Source organism: Mytilus californianus, unplaced genomic scaffold, assembly GCF_021869535.1.
Source record: "Mytilus californianus isolate M0D057914Y unplaced genomic scaffold, xbMytCali1.0.p SCAF_11, whole genome shotgun sequence".
NCBI lineage: Eukaryota > Metazoa > Mollusca > Bivalvia > Mytilida > Mytilidae > Mytilus > Mytilus californianus.
Window position 1 is genome coordinate 2536177 of NW_026262593.1, and position 21746 is coordinate 2557922.

Below are 21746 nucleotides of genomic sequence, written 5' to 3' on the forward strand. Positions count from 1 at the left end.
AAGTTAGAGAAAGGAAAACAAAAATTAAGCAATTTTTATGTTTATAAAGGGGCATAACTCAAGAACAGTAAAAGTGATGCCACCCAATTTCAAACTTGATCTGAATTATATGGTAATAAGCCTTGTGTATAAGTTTCATAACATTTGTTTGAGGCAAACTAAAGTTAGAGAATGGAAACCAACTTTGGGACGTACGGACGAATAGACAGACAAGGGTAAAACTTAATGCCCCCTCCGTTACGGCGGGGGCATAAAAACAATGATCTACAAATAATTTGTATAAGATAAATTTCATTTATCTTTTAACTTCATATTGTGCAATAAAGATGCTGTCCTTTCATTGAATAATCAATTTTTGTTTATGAAGGGGCAAAACTCAAGAGCCGTTATCGTGACGGCACCCAATTTCAAACTTGATCTGTGTTTTGTGGTAATAAGCATTGTGTATAAGTTTCATAACATTTGGTTGAGGCAAACAAAATAATCAAAAATATGGTGACTGTTGATCACATATATCCAGCTGAACTTAAAATAAAGGATTTTTGTGTAGCAACATTTCAGAAGCTCCTGAATATGGCTATTGATACAATATTCCACGGCTTGTATTTCCAATTTAGTTTCCTTGATAGAGTGTTTCTACTTAAAACCAAGCTATAAAACAAAGGGTTCCCAACGGTAATGTTGAAGTCATTCTTATGCAAGTTTCAGATGTTATGATTTTGTTGACAATTATGAATTAAGTGTCACAGATGACCCCTGGATATTTTCACTTGTAGCCACGACCCTTTCATTTTTTCGTTGATTGTGACATAAACTGAATTTGAATTCATTGCCAAATTCTTACTTGGCATGAACAATACGACAGATGAAACTAATGAAGCAGGAACTGCATACCTTTCCACAGCACCTGAGTTCCCCTGGCTTTTGGTAGGGTCAGTCTTGCTCAAGTAGTGTTTTGTGAATTGTTTTTTTTTTTTAGTGATGGTGTTGTCAATTTTTCTTGGAACAATAGTCATTTAGAAAAGTGAACAAAACCTTGAAACAGATAAACAACATAAGAATAATTTTCTTAGTTTTTATTGAGATTTGAGAAACAATGTCTTGTGCAGTCATAAAAGATAACAAATGTTTAATGTAAACTGATAAATCGCAATATTGACATCAAAGATATCTGAATCCTAGATAGAAGTGCTTGGAACTGTTCTTGCAAAGAAGATGGGAGAATAAACTTGTGGAAAAAAAGATAAAAAGTAAATCAACAATCATTCAATTCTATCATAGACACCAAATAAATAAAAGATACATGTATATGTAACAAATTTCCATCCAAAATCTTACTGGATTTCACCTTTAACCTGTAAGTTTCACATAACCTAGCTAAACATAAATAAACAAAATAACAAACTTGTAAGTAATAAGGGGTCCATACATTTAACAAATAAATTTAAGACAAAACACTACATGTTAATAATTGAGACAAAACATTACAAGGATAATAACATCCTCATTCAATCAGCATACCAAGTATCACTTTCATCTCATACACAATAACATCCTCATTCAATCAGCATACCAAGTATCACTTTCATTTCATACACAATAACATCCTCATTCAATCAGCATACCAAGTATCACTTTCATTTCATACACAATAACATCCTCATTCAATCAACATATCAAGCATCACTTTCATCTCATACATTCTTACAGTATTAAAACCACATCAAATTTATTTACAGTTCTTTTTAAGTTGGTGAAAATTGGAAAGTGAAAGCAACATAGTTTCTATTTCAAGTTTGAATCATTGCTGTTGTAATGTCTTGCGAGAAGTATTTACACACATACTTAAGAATAGAATAGTTCATCTAAATATTCTCCTCGTTATGTTCCTAAATTTCATTTTATCATTGACATTTTTTTATAATTTTTTTTTCAAAAGAAAAGAAAATAAATGGACATAAAAATTAACAAAGTAAGAAACTAAAAAAAAAAAAGAACTATTAATGACTTTTGTGTGGTTCTAGACTATAGACTACTCTAATGAGTCAAAGATGTCAGTAAGTACATGTAATGTACTAATACTACTTTAACATACTTTGACCTCTGTTAGTGTTAAATGGTCAAGTTTCTAAAACTAAATATACCTCTTTCTCATCTTTGCTCACACCTCTCACTCTTATTTCACATATGCTCTGTGTATCTTGTTCAGACTAGCTGTATGTCTACTCTATTTAAAATACATTTATATTTATTTACATATTTTCAACAACCCCGCATCAGTGTCGTTTCCCTCTGCGCCCTCTCTCTCTCGCTCTTCATATAAATACATATTACCTGCACATATCTCACGATTTCACCATAACACTTACCAAGTGGTGATGGATATTGGCTAAATACCAAATCCTTAAAAGTAAAAGTAACAAATATATACATGTATGTACAAAATGACATCTTAATGATCAATTAAGAGTCTTTTCACCCTCTCTCTACCACTCTTTTTTCATCCCCTCTCTACCACTCTTCTTTTCCATTATCAACTCACTCTCTCTCCCATCTTTCAATCAATCTATCTCACTTCCTCTCACTATATCTGGTTGACCAGCACATTGTCTGACAATTTATGTCAAGGCAAAGGCCAATAATTAGCACTAGTTTTGTACTTGGAGTTGGCAAAAAGCCAAAAAAGAAAAAAAAATTGTAACATCAATATGTACATGTTATATACAACATTTTACAACATACTTAAAATCTATCAATCACTCTTTCTACCTTGTAAACAGACAAAAGTATCACAAAATTTACATTGTACAATGTAATTAAAGATAATTTTCACAAACTTTTTGTGTTTTATCTGCACCAAATGACCATTTTAACAACTTTTCCAGTGACTTAACTACAGATTTATATAAGAATTCTTACTGAAACATGTTATTTGAAGAAAAAAATAATTAACTTTTATATAATCATTATGACTGCCAAGACATTGTTTATTTATTACAATATGTAAATCTCAAATCAAATTATGCTAAGAAGTAATGCCTTTCTATACCTTACAACAGATCTCAAACCCTAAAATAAACGAAAAAACTGGGGCACTTGAAAAATCTTATATAAAAAAACTTGGGATTTACCTAGTATGGATGGACCTATTCAAACACAAATGGTACCTAAGGAGGGCTCTGTAAATTGGAGGAACATTCAATTTCAATGTGAAAAGTATTTTCCCTTCACTTTACTCTGATTCCAAACAGCCTTCTCAGGTGCCATGTATGTTTAAACGGAGCAATCTTTGTGGACTATTGGTAAAAAAAAAAAGCAACAAGCAGAAAGGAAAATATTCAAGTTTCCCCCAATATCGCAATAAAAACTTATTAATCTCAAAGAAAAAACTAAATCTGGCACTAACAAACCGATACCACTTTTCATTTTTATATTTGTATTACAACTTTTCATTTTTATATTTGTATTTTACTTTACTTGAATGCAGGGAGGAAACAAATTTTGAATGTAAATTTTTTAAATGGAATATTACAAAACAAAACCTGAGATCAAGTTAGCAATCGGAAACATAAGACGACAAAAATTAAAATATGATAACAAAATTAGTAAAAAACATACGACAAGCCTGTGGCTTAAAATAGTTTATGCTAGTTGAGTAATACTTATAACCAATATAAACAGTGATACAACAAGTCTATACTTTAATAGGGGAAACGGAATTTTTCACCAGCATATGTGGCACTGCCTGCAAGTTCTTCCTCAATTCTTAAGATCTGGTTGTATTTTGCTAATCTTTCAGATCTGCACGGAGCTCCTGTTTTAATCTGCAATTATAGAAGTCAGGTTGAGTTGCAGCAGTTTACATTTACAAATAATGAGTTTGATACACTTTTAGGATGTTACAAAAGCTATTCAATACTGGTTTTCTGTAATTTTTAAAGTTTTTTTTTTTTTTTTTTTATTGAAGTACATTTTGTCACTTGAAAACTACCCTGCAGATAGATGCACACTATCAGCACAAACTGAGTGATCAATAACCCAATGGAATGTTAAAAGAATTTTTCACAGGACCCTTCAGTAAATTGACTCTACCCATGTGACAGTGAATCGAAGAAAGCCCTACATTCCCAATTACCGGTTAATCACAATTTAAACATGACAGCCTATTTCAAGAAACTATTTTTGTCATTTTAAAATGTTATAGAATGTGGGACTAACTTACCTAATAACCTTTGAAGTTTGTGTTCCATCATTAAATACTAAGTGAAATATACAGGTACATGAAGCTTTTCATTGGACTACATTTAGAGCAACCCGAAAATTACCCATATAAACAGTTAAACCTGATCAAGTCAAAGCTTTGACTGACTTTGGTTAACTTTTATGATGATATATCCTAATATCAGTATTAAAATGCTTAAGCATTCATCTAATCATCATAAAATATTGATTAATTCCTACAAACTGACCTTCTTTTAATGCTTGAATGAATATAAAAAATATCAAATACCATCATAGCAAAGAGCAAATTTTAAATATCATCTTGTTTCCTAGCAAGTAAACCAATTTTAATTATAAAGCCTTTAGATAAAATCATTTCAGATAGAATTCAGAAGATAGGTAAAAGGTTATAGTGTCATGGTACTCTGATACTAAAATGATCAAAATGAATAAATGTATATTTAGACTTAATACCTGTCCAGTACACAATCCTACTACAAGATCTGCTATAAATGTATCCTCTGTTTCTCCACTTCTGTGGGAAACCATTACTCCCCAGCTTACATCCTTAGACATTTTCCAACTATAAAAGATAAACAGCATTTAAAAAAAACAATGAACAATAAAATATTAACTATAATAATAAAAGTTAACATAGAAGTTGTATCTTAATATCTGGTTTCATTGTTGTGTAAAACTGATTCAAACCTGGATAAAAAATGGTTCTTCAGTAAACCCATATTAACCACAACATGAAACAAAATCATTCAAGTCTTTAATTTTGCCCTTAATATCGCTATATTTAGTTTGGTGTTGTGCTGTTCCAAAAATTAATGGGGTTCGGGACACACTTAAAATAAATAATAGATGGTTGAGTGTATTTTCTCTAAAGAAATCTTTAAATCTACTTCTATAGAACAAGACTATCTCCTAAATGTTTTCTCACTCAAATCAAGAATATTGCATAAAGAAAAGCTAAATACAGTATTAAGTCTAATTTCATAAATTGTGACAGACAAGTCCAAGATAGGAAACATCATCAATTTTTCATATAAATGTACAACCAACAAAAATACTTACTCCTGTTCCAATGTAAAACGAAAAGTCTGTTGGGTAACCAGAAAATCCCATTTTTTTTATGTTTTTTATTTGATACAGTGAACATATTTTTTGACAACTTACGCCTGGATTGCTTCGGTGATGCTACCAATCTGGTTTACTTTCAGCAATAAACAGTTACAAGCCTTGATGTCAATTCCCTTCTGTACCCTCTTTGGATTAGTGACTAACAAATCGTCTCTGTAATCAACAAATAAACAATAATCATATTCCAAATCAACAATATTGTAATTGACCATTTAAAAGTAAAGGCTGTTCCGAAATTGATAGTGGTGGGTGGATTGGAGGCACTCCAATTAATTAATTGTGAGTGGTTGCATTTTCCTAAGATTAAAACATAAAACGACAAATTTCATATTACGGTATTTGGGATCTAAATAAAGTGCCTCCAATGTTTTTAGTTCTGGAACAGCCCTATTATACAACAGCTAAATCAATGTGTATAGCATTTAATTTTTTTAAATGTTTTATTAACAAGGCTGATGACTAAGAAAGAACAAGCATAAAGATGGAATATTTGTGTAAATGTGACAAGCTGCTGGCCTACTGAATCATTTTACACACAATACAATATCAGCAGGGTTTACAGGATTTTTCGCAATAGAATTTCTCCATGTGCTTGTGGTGTATCATATGCCCTAATATTTTATAGTTATGGGTTTTTTTGCTTGTGAGAGAGCTGTCTACCTCAAGTTTTTATTATTCATTTTTTTCTATAATATTTCTTCACATCCATGTCATTTGGATGGTGGTCTCATTGGTAATCATATCACATTTCCTTATTTTTTTTATAGCCATGAGTACAAAAAATATTTCCCAGAAGTGTGATGATGTCTACTTTGACATGTTTGAGGTTATAACCTTACCCTACAATCTGTATTGGAGTGGCACCAGTTAGTGAAGTATACGCTGACCAATCATCTTGGTCAAATGGATCTTCTATTGATACGATTGGATATTTAGCTACCATATCTTTGTACAAGTCTCCTAAAGCTTCAGGTGACAACTGTAAATAAAAATACTCTCATTGTGATGATAGAAGGATTTTTCTTGCAATTCCTCAAAAGTTGAAAAAAATGTAACCATCAATTGAATATCAGTCACAAGTCCCCAAATCATCCCCTAAACCTGAACTTAATTTTATATTGTATAAAAACTCAATAAAGCTTATGTTATGTCCTTGTTTGTATACTATGAGGACTCTTATTAAAGTTGATTTGATATCATTTATTATTAATTTGATTCCCAAAATGTTACAATATCCAACAATTGCCATAAAAGATATTATGTTGCCCTCTAGATGTCTAACATTTATTTTTATTAGTTGGGTTGCTATCTCAATGATGTTTACCCCACACTTTCATTCACAATCCAAAAATATCCATAAAATGTTGTTTTATGTACAAAACACTTGGAATGGACATCGTTCTGTGTAAGGATTTTGTACAGCCTCATTAAATTTTCAAAATTTTGCCGTTTTGGGTTAAAAAATTACAATTTTGGGTCAAAGAGCAGAATTTTGAGAATTCACCTAGATAATGCCGAAAATTTGAAAATTTGAATATTTTATGAAGAAAAAATTATCAAAACATGAACAAAACTGTGAACATGGTGTTAGTGAATGAAATAAAGACACAAATAACTACAGACAAGTTTTTATTGACATTTATTATGAAGATCTCCCACTTGAGTAATAGTAGCCAGGGAAGCCATCGTCTCAGAGTAGCTTCTGTCTGGGCAGCTATCGGTGAAAGGGTTAAGGTGACCTTAATTTGCTTGAATCAATGTCATTTAGACCCTGGTGGATAGCTGTATAAATTGGCAATCATAGCACATCTCCTTATTCATACATTTTCAACTTAACCAGCCATAGATGACAGCTTTTATTTCATATCAGTGTGTGGTTACTGTGTATTTGATTTTTACTCAACTTCATTTGTGTTTATATGAACTGTTACTGTATGTACTAAGATTGTCTCGGTACTAAAAAAATCACTGATCTAAAATTAAGAAGAGGCAAGGAGTTCAAGGAAAGTTATTGATATCACAAAAATAAACTTACATAATCTTTAGGATTAGAGTTTTTGTTTTTGAAGTCTAAATCATATTTTCCATCTTTACAGAATTCCGAGGCAGCTACATCCATACCGATCTTGATTTTTCCAGTATACCCTGCTGTCTCTATAGCTTGAACCAGTAAATCTAAACCTTCCATGTTGTCTAAGATGTTTGGTGCAAAACCTCCTTCATCACCTACATTGCAGGCTGAAAAAAATAGATGAAAAGCTTTATCAATATGAATTTCAACTGCAAGCTATCAATTACATTTGTAGTTTATAACCAAGCAAAAATCAATAAATATTGTAAGCTTTTTTTCATTTAGGACCACCATATATATATATCTCTGTAATATGATTTACAGTCTTTAGTTTTTGTAAGGCGTTTTTGTATTGTGTACAAAACTATCTAGTAAATATTGTTTCTTTTCCTGTTAGGTGGGTGGATGATGGCTGCTATTCCTTTTTATACACAAACGTTTCAGCCAATAAAATCAACAATGTATTCAATTTTTCAAATAATTTTCAATTTTCATTTTTTTTTTCAATGTACTTAAACATCCCATAGAAAATCCTCAACATTCAAGTAACAGTACACAATTACAGTTTTCATTTAGATTTAGTTTTTAGTGAATCACAGAAACAAGTTTTTGTTTTTATTTGAGGTGATTTCCAAACACTTCTAGTTCCTAGCTGCAATGATTACATTAAGACTGTTTCTAACTTAAAGGCAGGAGGGCATGAGAGGCACTTTTTTAAGACCACAACCACCCAAAATATAAAATTTACTATACGTTTTATAGTTTCTTACAAAATTCTTAGGAAAATGCAACACCCCAACAATAAATTAATGTTGGTGCCTCCCCTTGCTCCCCATGACTAATTTTGGAACAGCCCTTTGTATATTTTTAATGCAAAGTTTCCAAAAATTCAAATGACCTAACAGCAAACAATCACCACCTTCTCTTCTACATTTATTGAAGAGAAATCTTATTAATGGTCACCCAGAATCTTACCATCTTGTCCATATTTTTTCTTGATGACAGCTTTTAAATGATGGTATGTCTCTGAACCCATTTTCATGGCTTCTGTGAAAGACTTAGCACCTGAATAAAAAAACATAAATAGAAATAAGATTCTTTGTCCCACTTGCCAAGTGGGAGTTTTCATTATCAAAATCACTTTCCTTCAATAAATTACCTTAGCATATATATAATGTACTTCAATTAAACATTAGAGACAAAAATCATCATAACCTCAAGTACCAACTAAAAGTACTACGCTTTCATATTCACTGATAAAAGTAAAATCTCTGTGTCTTTTAGGTTACTTCATTGGCAATCAAACCACATATCCTGTGTCTTGAAATGTAAACCCCATCTACCCTCTTTTGCTGATCTGAAAATTTCCTTTGCAATAAAACTCAACATTATTAAGCTCCTTATCAAATATAAAACTGATTTGCTTTCATGTAAACTAAGAAAACTGTTACCAAAAGTTGATGTTCAATGGCTGTTAAATTTATATCTTAAGGGATACAGGAATTGGCAGATTTGAAAATCTCTCAAATCAAATATCATCTAGCTACCAATATTGACAAAAACATAAAATATTCCTTCATATAGAAATGTGTCATGGAATAATTGAGACAAGACAAGATAAATATATCACAAATGATTGAAGGTTTCTACCCCATGATAGAAAGAGGGATAAGATAAATATATCACATGTGATAGGTTTCTACCTCATGATAGAAAGAGAGACAATATAAATATATCACATGTGATAGGTTTCTACCACATGATAGAAAGAGAGACAAGATAAATATATCACATGTGATAGGTTTCTACCTCATGATAGAAAGAGAGACAAGATAAATATATCACGTGATAGGTTTCTACTTCGTGATGGAAAGAGAGACAGAAAGACAAGATAAATATATCACATGCAAAAATTAATTAAATTACACAAAACTAGTGGTAAAAACATAAAATAGGTAAAGGTGTGTATTTTATAGACAGATACATACCAGTTGGTAGAATCATAAATTCCTGCATGGCCAGTTTGTTTCCAGCATGACTGCCACCATTTATTACATTGAATGCTGGGACTGGGAGGATTAAGTTCTTGTTTCCTGCTAAATCAGCAATATGTCTGTAAAGAGGTACTCCCTATAAAAAATACAAAAGGTATTTCATAACTTAATGATATGATTCTACAGTTATTGGTCCTTCACAACATTTAATTTAATTTTTTAAATGATTGATTGATTGATGTTTGCTGTCTCAGCAGAAAAAAGCTACATCACTGCTAGATTTAATCTTTGAAGCTAGCAACAGGCTTAACAGCCCCTGCCTGTGAAAAATCATCAGGGTTGTTGGAATGAAATACAAAAATAATGCAAATGGTACAACAGCAAATTTCAAAAAGTAAATACATTCACACAGTAGGCATGGATATAGTAACTTGAGTATTCTGTGTTTGTTTGTTTGGCACATTTACATATATAGAATACACATTATTGTTTCTATCTTATATGAAATACCTTTTTGGCTGCACCAGCTCTGCAAACTGCCATTGATACACCAAGGATAGCATTAGCACCAAGTTTATCTGAAACACAAATTTATAAACAATGCTGATCTCTTGTTTTATATTGAACTGTTTTTTTTTATTGATAATCATTAATGAACTTTGGTCATTTTGTCTCTTGTGGAGAGTTGCCTCATTGGTAATCATACCACATCTTCTTTTTTATATTTAAATTTCAAATCTAACAAAAAAAAAAAACCCAAATCAATGACAACATGAAATCTTACACACAAGGAAGTTCTCACCTAATTAACTTATAGACTAACTGATTTTAGCCAGAAAAAAACAAATTAAGCCAATCAGTATGAACAGGAAAATATGCTTTTTCCAACATTTGAACAAATTTGGAAGGGCGTTTTGTTTCCAACTATACCTTTATTTTCTGTTCCATCCAATGAAAGAAGAAATTGGTCCACAGCTGTTTGGTCTGACTCATCTAATCCCTGGAAGAATGTTAAAATAATTAATTATTCCTATATCAACCCTAGGTATACTCTTAAATCTGCTGCTCTTGTCATTTTTATGGTGATACACTTTCAGTTATAAATTTGTTTAGAAAAATTATAATCAATTGCTTTTTAAAAATTGTGTTCTTTTGATGTAGAAGCAAATCAAAATTCTACAAAACCTTTTTTGAAACTGACAATGTATTTTCAAGCACAGATAATTGGTTGTATGAGGATTAGCTAAGGTCTATTTCAAATCCATAATGATATCAAAGGTCTAAAGTAAACGAAGTCCAAACATATTAAATTCTCTACAGTTCTTAGAATTTCAAGGATATGTTGATTTTATCATAGGCACAAAAGTTTATCATCTTTATATACTGTGAATTCATTTATTTTTTATGGGTACCGATTTTCGTGGATTGAGGAAAAATTGTATTTTTTGTGGATACTTGATTTTGTGGTTTTGCCAGAGTTTGCATACAAGCCTGTAGAAAATATATATTTCGTTGAAAACTTAAATTTGTGGTTAACTTATAACCTTGAAATTCATGAAAATTCATATCCAACGAATAATAATGAACCCACAGTAAACTGTATGATAATGTATATCTAGAAACAATTTTTATAGAAAACTTCTACTTACTGAAGCCAGTAATTTTGGTGCAATGATGTCATTGATGTTGGATACTGCCTTAGATACACCTAAAAATATTAAATACAAAACAATCAATTTTCTTACATACAATTCACCCAATATGCAACAAGGAAGTTCATTGATCTATAAATAAGTCAAGTAGCTCAACAAAAACCAATCAATACAAACAGGTAGCATTAGGAATGTGTTCTGTTATACAGTGGAAATAATATCATTTCTCTACTTGTACTGGATTTATAAGGTACTGTTCGCTCATACATCAGCCTGTAGAAAAACTACAAAGACATTATATTAAAATTTAATGCCAACCAGTCATTGACTTCTTGATGTTCTTCAGTTAAAATGGGAAGCTTCCTGACTAAACTTAATTCCAAACACTGTCATTACAATAAAGTTTTTAACCATTTCTATTGACAATATTTATTACAACTACTTCAATAGATGTTTAGATCTCAGTTCAAACACTTAATTTGTTTGCTCAAGTTACATTCCCATCTGCATGATCTGGCAAAAAAATGATTTGTTTTCACATTATCTATTGACTTGTTACAAATGCTTCCAGAAATTGTACTTACCATAAGCACAACAACTAGTGCCAAATGTGGAGTAGGATCTGCTTACCCTTGCGGAGCACAGTCATTCCCAAGGTCGCCGGACATTGGACAGAGACCAGTAAAAATTGGTTTGGTCCAGTTAAGTGATATGCAAATGATCAGTCAAATTTTTAATTTTGTCCAAATCATATATACTTGTTGGTGGGGTTCATGTTGCTCAGTCTTTAGTTTTCTATGTAGTGTTTTGTGGAATTGTTTTTCGTTTCGTCTCTTTTTTTTTGCCACGGTGTTGTCAGTTTCTCTTGGACTTATGAGTTTTGAATGTCTTATCTTCTACCTCTTTTTTTTCAAATATGCCTATAACCAGACAAAAAATTACTATATATATCTGACTTTCAGGACTGTTGGTTAATGTTTAAACTTACCCTTTCCATGATATGCCTTGGGATCTTTATCTCTCAGTTCTAATGCTTCATAAATACCAGTTGATGCTCCACTTGGTACTGCTGCCCTAAACTGACCTGTATGTACAGAGAAACATTATTCATACAGCAATGACCTGTATATACAAAGAATGTTATTTTTACAGCATTTCTTGTTTTTGTTTTGTTAACAGTTTCATTGACTATCATACTAATTTTTTTTACAACTATCTTACCTATACTTTAACATTATTAGATTACATTGAACAATCTATAATTACTTCAACATGTGATTTTAATTAATTTTTTTCTACTGAATTTGTTAAGAAAACAATTTTTAGTTCTTCTTTCTTTAAAAAAAAAATCTAAAATAGAACTTTTCACATGTAAACAACAATTCAATCAAATCTTTGACTAAGATTTTGAACAGACCTTTTTCTGTTTTTAAATCTACTTCCACTGTTGGATTTCCACGACTGTCAAAAATCTGACGTGCTTTCACAGCTGTTACTGGCATGGTGCTCTACAAAAAAACTTTAAGCTTTCAGTTTTGTGTCAATGTTATGCGTCATAAATCCTTAGATCTACTATATTTTTTTAATCTTAGCAAACCTGAAGCTTTTTAAATGCAGAAACGTGGTTTGAATACAAAAAATTTGATAGTCAACTCTCGTTATCTCAAAGTCAGCCGGACCAGAGAAATATTTTGAGATACCCGTAGTTCGACTCAAACGAATACCTTAAGATTGATAGACCAAGGGACACAACTCTTGCTTAGCTTGGTAATTCTAAAATAAATCCAGATGCATATGTAACAGCCACTATGTTCCGTCAGTTACTTTGTTCCATCGGAACTTTTCAACTAGTTATTTCGTTCCGATGGAACTTTCCAACTAGTTGTTTTATTCCGAGCAAACGGAATAAGTTGCATTATCATGCAAATTTAGTATTCATAGTACCCTCAAGAGAGGGAAGAATACCCCCCCCCTCCTCATGTGGGTACTTTTGAAAATATCAATTTCAGATTAATGTATAACAATAAATTAGAACTTATTCCGTTATGAAGGCAACATTCTGACCGAATTAAGTACCATAATAATGAAGAGGGGGAAGAATGAGGATCAGTATATAAGACACTTTTGTTCCCCTTTGAAAAGGTTCAAAGATAATATGTTGCGCTTTTACTTTGCATCAATTCTCCAAATGGAACTTTGTGACTGGTTGATAAGTTCCGTTGGAACTTTTGGGCTAGTTTGTTAGTTCCGGTTTTGACTAATTTGGCAAAAAGGAACTTTCTAACTAGTTGATATGTTCCGTTGGAACTTTTAAACCAGAGGAAGAACAAAGTAACTAGTTAATAAGTTCCTCCGGAACTTTTCAGCTAGTCAGTTCTTTCCGCCCGGAACTTTACAACGTCGGAACAAAAGAGCATTTACACATATGGGTCATGTGGGTAGGGGATTGATATTGATGATTTAATGTTGACAAAATTTTACTTTTTCGTATACAAGAAATATAAGAACATTTAGACTTCTTTTCATTTTCTTTTAATTCATATTTCAATTGTTTTCTGCAAGAGAAAATACAAAAGGATTAAAGATGCCAATTGAGTAGTTTTCAGTTGACCACAAAGTCTAAATCCCAGCTTTATGCACAACCAAGCTCATTAATGTATGATTCCTGTCAATTGTTTTTAAAACATTTTAGATAATTTTTCATAAACTACAACAATGTATCACTAATTATTTATCATGATGATCAAAGACAATCTTATGTAAACACCTGTTGAAAAAGAATGTGATGATCTACTTCTATTTCAAAATGGTTTCCCTGATTTCCCAAGATTCTTCACTTCCGGAGAGTATAAAATATCAAACTCTGTAAAATTTGGCTGTCCCGAATTTCCAGATAATATAAAATGAACGTTCCGGAAATTAGGGTCCATTAAATTTTATGGAGTTTGGTATTTTATACTCTTATACTTTAAAGTGATGGTTCTTGGGAAATCAGGGAAACCATTTCACAAATCATTGCACACCTCAAATGGAATTGTAACTTTAATATTTTATCATTACTTTAAGATATTTTTGGAAATATTAAGCAACAACAAGCACACAAAAGGCAGTCCTCACACTTAACTTTTAAACCTACAAGCCAGTTGGAATTGTGGTTGATGACATTTTACAAGTCCTTTGAAAAATCTAATTGATGAGGTTTTACAAGTCCTTTGAAAAATCTACAAGTCCACACAAATTACTATCACTGGTAAGCAGCAAAAAGCACTGCAAACTGACAAGGCGAGTCATACCCCCCTCCCCCCCGGAAAAATTTGGAAAAATTATATGCAACACCTTCCCCGGATGGGCCCCACCAGTACAAGGCCGTAGGAACATTTTTGCCTGTCATTAAAATCAATGTCTAGATCCAATAATAAAAGCAATACGTTTATTGAATATTCATGTGAAAAAATAACCCGAATAATTCAGTCCCTCTCCGTAATCGATCTCTCCTACTTACTTAATGAAGTAATCGTAGATCAGTGGATTATAACACCTTAACTATTCAGGTTAGTGAAATAGCGCTCAATAGAATCGGAATATTTGGTGTCACTAATTGCCAAAGACAAAAAGAGCGCACCAATTATCGAAAAATCTACAAGCCCGTGGTGCTTCTGAAGAACAAAATTTGACAATTCTGTGGCTGATTTTACTGGCTAAATTTGAAGACTGAAAAGGTAAGACTGTGTATCTATGCAAAAATTTCTAGCCCATCAATGACGAGTGTATCATTGACATTGCAAAATTGGGTTTCAAAGTTCTGCCGAAAATTCTCTCTCAAAGTCCAGACAAAATAAATAGCTTCATCATTATGACATCGTAGGAAGGTGTCACAGAAAAAATTCAAAATAGCCTTTCAAGACGTCATAATACACCTCATCGCTATTTATCCGCCATTAGGCATTACTGGACATCGCAACGTCAACGGTTCATATGTAAAATTTTGGCCTCATAATAGCAAATGTCAGAGGCCACAAAGGAAAAGTGATTGTTGTATAAAGTCAATACACCTTATCGCTTTTTAGTCCAATCCGGAAAAAACAGTCATTTAGAAAACTTCCTGTTTGGGTCAACAGGCCTTGAACAGGTAAACAACAAAGGTCATCAGTAACGAGCTGAGGGAGTGAAAAATTTAGAAAGCGATCAATACGAAACTTTGATAGAATATGATCCACTTATTCGAAACTCAAATTTTAGTCAAAAAATATTTTGTTTGAAGTATTTACGATGTTTTAAACAGATCTCATTAAAAAGCTTCATGCATGGTGCATTGTTTAAACAGGGCCCCAGATAGCTTCAACTGGATGAAAAAGTTGTGTAATTTTAGAACTTATCCGGAATGGAATAAATTGCGATTAGGTGTAGAGTTCAAGTGTCCCAGGTTCCAAAACAGCGATAAGGTCTATTTATTATTTGGACTAGGGTATAGCATACACCTTATCGCTATTTGTTCGCCATTACTGGACATCACAAAGGTTCCCGTAAAATTTTGACGTCACAATAGAAAATATCTGACTCCACAATGGAAAAGTGATTGTTGTATGACGTCAAAAGTTCAAGCGGCGCAGATTCTCAGGTAAACCAGCCCAGATTTCCAATAAGGTGTATTACTATTAGCACTAGCAGCCAACCTTAAATTTTGGCTTAAATCACTTCAAAAAAACAAAACATGAGAATGCATATTTTTCCGGACATAAGTGATTTTTTTATTATTGTGAGCACTTACCAACTACACGTCAGATGGATAGAATAACAGCCTAACAATTAAATGTCTTTGTCTTTGAACAGGAAATGATGAATGGGACAAGGACACTGAACATGCAAGGTTGCATTTATTTGTCATTCAAGGTCAACTAATTTTGCAGTTTTAGCATGTTTGACAGCTAAATACGATGTCGTCGCATTATCTTTTGTAGCTTATAGTAAATAGAAATTAAGGGAATACCGTTGCAAACTTAGTTCTTACATATTTTAAGCAGCTTTTCCACGTAAATACTGCACGTCTGTGATAGTCTGCACGTTGAAAGTAGGGCAAGGTCACAGGAAGTAGGAAATATTTACAAAAAGAAGATAGCAAAATAAATAAATTTCATTATACTTTTTTTTTTTAGTTTTAATTTTTTAAACCAACAGCTAATTTACAAAAAACAAAAAAATAATATTTTCGTTATTTTCAGCAGCGCCATCTAATATTTCGTCCAAGGGGAAGCAATATTAATAGTAGGAGGATTTCGTGGTTGAGTTAACTTGAATGATGAAGATGATTGACTAATCACCCCAACTGATCAATATAACGGAAATTTAATCAGTAACCAAAATGCCTTCCAAACCAAGTGTTGATTTCAAGGAATGTCTGAAGGATTCTCCTATATTTAGGTAAAAGTCTGGCTATAATTTTTAATCAGCTTGAGCATGTTGAAAGTGAAAACGGTGACTAACTTCTCAAGTCATTTATAGTTATAGTAAGGATTTGTATTCTGTATATATAGATACAAATTCGCGTTTATAGTCACAAAATTACAATTGATAAAGATTGCAGCAGGCCATGATATCAGGGTCTAGTATAGACAATTAACTGAGTTAGACAACTACAGTTGTTTAGAGATCACATTCAGTACATGTATCATTTACATTAATGAAAAAATAATCCTTATGTCTTGTGAATCCCAACGTATTATTTTAAAGTAATGGGTCTGATACTGAGGTCTGATAGCCCAATAAAATGTGCACTTTGGGTTTCCTTTACTAAGGGTATGTCCACCAAAGGCACCATGGATTCCTTTGACATGTTTGTTTTATTTTTAAAAACATAAACATGAGAAAGGTGTAATACCACCATTGTTTTTCCCCTATTAGTCATTGTTAAATTTACACTTTTCAAAAAATTGTGCAGAATTTATCTTTGTTTCAAATTAAGAAATACTGGGCACGAGTAAAGTTTTATCCTGTCCAGTACTACCGACAAAATTTCACATAACATTTCATTGCATATAAGATAATAACCATCACTGGAAGTTACAAAATGTAACCAATCAAATTTCCACCCCTTTCTTTCCTGTTTACAAGCTTTAGTAACCATGTAACCTCAAGTTCCCAAAATATTTTATAGAAACACCAAATAAAAAAAGAATAGTACTAGGGCTTTGAAACACCCAAGAAATTTTTAACTGCAATGAAATGTAGGAATAATTTTCTGCAACTGTCAAATTTAAGGAAATATTTTTTTCGACCCTTTTTCTTATGCAACCGGATGTGACGTACTATGATTTTGTGGTATTACACCTAAACATGTATATATCTATAATAATGCGTTATATTCAACATACATGTATACATGATTACATAGTGTATTGAAGAAGAATATGGAAGTGATATATATATTTCTCTAATTCTTCGTCAATTTATCCCTTTCTGCACCCATTGTATAAAAAAAATTTAATCAACGTGTGGTTCGTTTGATCTCAGTTCTTCATTGGTTAAAATCCGATTATGACGTCGAATTTTCTTGCTTTCCTCTGAATTTCCTATCGTGACGGCATGAAAAAAGGCGACCATGCCTGATGACGTCACATAGAAAGAACACATCTTTTTGCAGATCATTCGAAAAGAAGGAATAAATTTGCCTGCGTATTGTTTGAAAATCATTAGAGAAACAGATTCCACCACCAAATCTCGTGTAATACGATATTTATCAACTCTCGACAGTTAAATTTTAAATATTTAAAACGCTCGGCGAGCCTCGCGTTTTAAATTTGAAAATTTAACTGTCTCGAGTGGATAAATATCGTATCACACTCGATGCAGTGGTAGAATCTATATATATATATCTTTGTTTCAAATTAAGAAATACTTGGCATGAGTAAAGTTTTATCCTGTCCAGTACTACAGACAAAATTTCACTTAACATTTCATTGCATATAAGATAATAACAATCACTGGAAGTTAACCAATCAAATTTCTACCCCTTTCTTTCCTGGGTATTATCTTATATGCAATGAAATGTTATGTTATATGACGTCCATTTTCACTCAAGTTTGTTTAGGGGCCAGCTGAAGACCGCCTCTGGGTGAGGGATTTTCTCGCTGCGTTGAAGACCCATGATTGGTGGCCTTGGGCTGTTTTCTGCTCTTTGGTTGGGTTGTTGTCTCTTTGACACATTCCCCATTTCCATTCTCAAATTTATTATACATGTATTAATTTGATAATTAAATGTTAGGCCTACATGTAGCAGACTCAAAACATATATTGATTTTAACTTTTTCTACGTTGTCATAGCCTCATCATGCTCATAGGATTCAAGTTTTAAAGATTTTATTGTACACTTATTTAATATAGCATAAATTAGCATTAAAGAGTCTTGGCAGTCCAACTTTAAAACCCAAGGAATAAAAGGCTGGTTAAATGAGTTGAGTATTGGTTATAGTTTACTGTTTGATATATATATGGTCATTATGATATAAAGACTCTAGTGGTGGGGGAAGTGTAGTAGTTCTTTATTCACATTGCAAATTTATAACCTCCCTCCATTAATTGTGATTACTAGTGAAGTACTTGACTCCTCCAGCTCAGTTGGTAAAGTGGTTGCTTACTGTGTTAGTGGTCATGGGTTCATCCCAGCTAGTTAAATAATGATAAATTTTACATACATGTACTGTTTATTGTACATGTTGTAGTGCTGATTTGGTCTTTCACCTTCATGTTTGTTTTAAAACAAACTTTGGTACAATGTAGTTCAATTATGAAAATAAAAATTTTGTTAAGTAAACTCCATTGTAAGCTATAGTACAATATACTAAGTTTGCAATGGGTAAAAACGGTTCAGGTGCAGATATTAAAACATGAAAGTCTTTAAGTGAATTTATTTTCAAAACTTGCTTCCTTTGATCTTGTGTGTTTCTTCAAAAATTGAGTTTACATTATTTTCTCCCAAGGCCAAAATTAAAATTAAGTTTGTTTCCCCTTACCCGACCGACCCTCTAAAAATACGCCGACTGAAATAATTTTTTTCGAAAATCACGTTGTTGTTTTTTTTTTTTTTTGTTTCGCTCAAAAGTTCGTTTTTTAATTTCGTTTCCTTGAATGGTCCGTAATTTCAACATTCCGCGAAATCATTGTCGCCCGTGTGTTTGCAGCAATGGGTAAACAACGTATGCAAGGATACTGAAATTGGAATGGAATGTTTTAAATAAATGCATCCGAGCAATTATAACTACTCTTCCATTCTAGCTACGCCTCCAATAACAAAATGCGTAGCGAGAATGGCCGAGTAGTTACGATTGCGCATCTGAGCTCACCCTTGAGCTTAAATGTTAGGCCCGGTGTTTCTGCCGTGTTTGTGGTAAATCCCTGAGTTCGCCTTCATCAGTGGTCGACTCAATAAGTTGTATATTGGCGTGCTATTTATGCTATTTTGTTTCATTTCGTAAGTGATATTGGACCATACACCAGTTGTCTTTGGATAAAATAGTAGTTGATTTTTTTTCGAGCTCAGTATCATATTGTGTTGTGAAAAGTCGAGATGACTATACCAGCTAATGTTTTGATAAAAGTTCTTGTAAGTTCTTATGTCTTTTATAAGCTATAATGGGCTGATGATTAAATATGGTCACACATTCAGGGTTTTGTGAAATAAGATGCCAGTATTTCATTATTATATTTTTAGTTTCTGTATAGATGGGTTGAATTTTGTTAACATTACTAGCGGCTGCTCCACTTTCGCTGGGCGATGTGTTAGCAAGTTTTCCCTTTCTGTATTTTGTGTTTGATAAAAAAAATAGTTGATTTCAGATATTTGATATCCTCTTTTGAGCATTTTTTTAAGATCAGTTTTGCTGATTGTGTTTCTGAGATACCTCAATACTTCACCCTTGATAAATCCTTTCAATGAAAACACTTTTTGGGTGTGAGCTGTGTCTGTGCAGATATTGATATGTTTCAGTTGGTTTGATATTGGTTTTAATGTCTTGTATCATACTATGCCTTCGATAAAGAATCTTTCTCCTTTGTATAATTATGACAGTGTCTAAGAATATTGTTTCATTACAGGAAAATTTGTAGGTGGACTTCAACTATCATTATCATTTTGTTTCTCTGTGTTGAAAGCATTGTAAAATGTGTTCAAGAATTAACAAACATTGTAAGGTCTGCTAACGTTTAACTCAGTGAATGCTGATCTGCACAAAGGCATGCCCAAGGTTTCAAAAGTAAAGTTTATTGTTAAAAATAAATTCATAGTTTTCTAGAAGAAGCCTGAATAGGCGTAGTCATACTCGCTTGGATCACGGTTTGTGGCTTCTAGTATTTCCTTAAATGAAAAACAAGTGTACATATTTTTTGCATCGAATGTTACTAGGTAGCAGTTTCGTTGGGGTTTTATATTTTCAATTGAATTAATAAAACTATAAGAAAAATATAGAACCGTGTCTCAATTTATATGTGGTCTACTCTTAAGTCACAAAGACATTGATATTTACAAACATTTTCTAGTCTGAAATTGTAAGGTCTTCTAGTCATGCATAATACATTATACAGTATGTTGTTTTAGTATCAATAAAGTTCAATTTGTTGTTTTTCTGTGTTTTCCTGTGTGTTAGATATATTTCAGGGATTTTCTCTAAAAAAAAAAAAAAAAAGCCTACCTACCTACCCACTTCCAAAATGGTGGGTAGGGTAAGGGGAAACAAAGATATTTTTAATTGCGGCCCCATGTCATTATTTTGTCGGCAGTTACATTGACATAATATATTTTCAGAATATTTTTTCAATTATTCTAAAACGTGATTAATTGTGGAGGTCAGGCCAGTAACTTCAAAAGTTTACAGTACATTTGTAAATGACTGTTGTTGTATCAATTTGTATGATGTCAGAAGGTCAAGTGTTGCAAAATTTGGAGTTCAGTGTTGCATATTCTAATATAATGTTGTTCTTTCGCTTTGGCTCACACCCTGTTTGGTGAACATGTTCTAATTCCAATAGAACATGGGCTGCACATGTCTGATGTCACAATTGAAATTGCAACGTCACTTGTATTTTAAACAACGCTGGAGATCAAAATGGACATTTGTATTGGTGTTGCTCGCTAGGAAATTAAAGAAAATCATTCTAATAGTAAGTTTACATGTATCTGTAAATTTTTTATTGTGAAACAGTAGATTTTCTATCACGCTAAGTTGGCTTCATCAAATCAAAATGGCTGCTGTTCAAACATGTATTATAGGTCCGCTTCGAAGTTCAAAAGTTCTAAATTTTCCTACTAGAATCGAAATAATACTATCAGGCCATGTTCTATGCTCATTTTAACATGGGTAGGCATTCTATTTGTCAAAATTTTATATCGGTATAAAGGTATTGACAAATATAATGCCTACCCATGTTAAAATGAGTAAAGAGCATGGCATGAAAGAATTATTTCTTATATCTAAAATAATTGAACATTGTTTAAAGGTATAGATCTATTGTCTGGAATGAATACCTTACTGCAGTAAGCATTAGTTACAATTGTTGATGCATTGTTATGAAAAGGAATGAAAATACTTACTTGCTCTGCCTGCTGAGAATTAACTACTGTGGATTCATTATTTTTCGTTGGATACCAATTTTCGTGGAATTCGTGGGAACATG

The 21746-nt window shown here is 32.3% G+C and overlaps 2 protein-coding genes across 3 annotated transcripts in view; one reads left to right on the forward strand and one right to left on the reverse strand.

The window, feature by feature from the left end:
• Positions 1–1061: 1061 nt before the first annotated feature.
• Positions 1062–16163, reverse strand: LOC127719368 (enolase-like). 2 transcript variants are annotated; one of them, XM_052225469.1, is made up of 13 exons: positions 16093–16163; positions 12502–12592; positions 12073–12168; positions 11082–11140; positions 10363–10432; positions 9943–10010; positions 9427–9568; positions 8414–8503; positions 7403–7605; positions 6207–6346; positions 5404–5520; positions 4696–4804; positions 1062–3824 (listed from the first exon to the last, which is right to left on the reverse strand). In XM_052225469.1, the coding sequence occupies exons 2-13, from the start codon at positions 12584–12586 to the stop codon at positions 3702–3704; spliced, it is 1302 nt and encodes a 433-aa protein (XP_052081429.1). In that variant the 5' UTR covers positions 12587–12592; positions 16093–16163; the 3' UTR covers positions 1062–3701. The 2 variants fall into 2 exon arrangements, with proteins under 2 accessions (XP_052081429.1, XP_052081430.1); XM_052225470.1 differs by lacking the exon at positions 16093–16163 and adding an exon at positions 15853–15955.
• Positions 16164–16313: 150 nt separating this feature from the next.
• The window catches only part of LOC127719372 (arf-GAP with coiled-coil, ANK repeat and PH domain-containing protein 2-like), a 97754-nt gene continuing 92321 nt past the window's right edge, over positions 16314–21746 (forward strand). The window contains exon 1 of the mRNA XM_052225474.1: positions 16314–16502. Within this exon, the coding sequence (XP_052081434.1) occupies positions 16444–16502 (59 nt within the window). The 5' untranslated portion in view covers positions 16314–16443. The remainder of the gene's footprint in view (positions 16503–21746) is intronic.

Excerpts from the sequence above, each read along its gene's own strand:
- LOC127719368 (XM_052225469.1), bottom strand. The coding sequence starts at position 12,586 with ATGCCAGTAACAGCTGTGAAAGCACGTCAGATTTTTGACAGTCGTGGA. Across the intron at positions 9,569-9,942 it reads GAGCTGGTGCAGCCAAAAAG|GGAGTACCTCTTTACAGACA; the intron begins GTATTTCATATA and ends TATTTTTTATAG. Across the intron at positions 5,521-6,206 it reads ACTCCAATACAGATTGTAGG|AGACGATTTGTTAGTCACTA; the intron begins GTAAGGTTATAA and ends TGTTGATTACAG.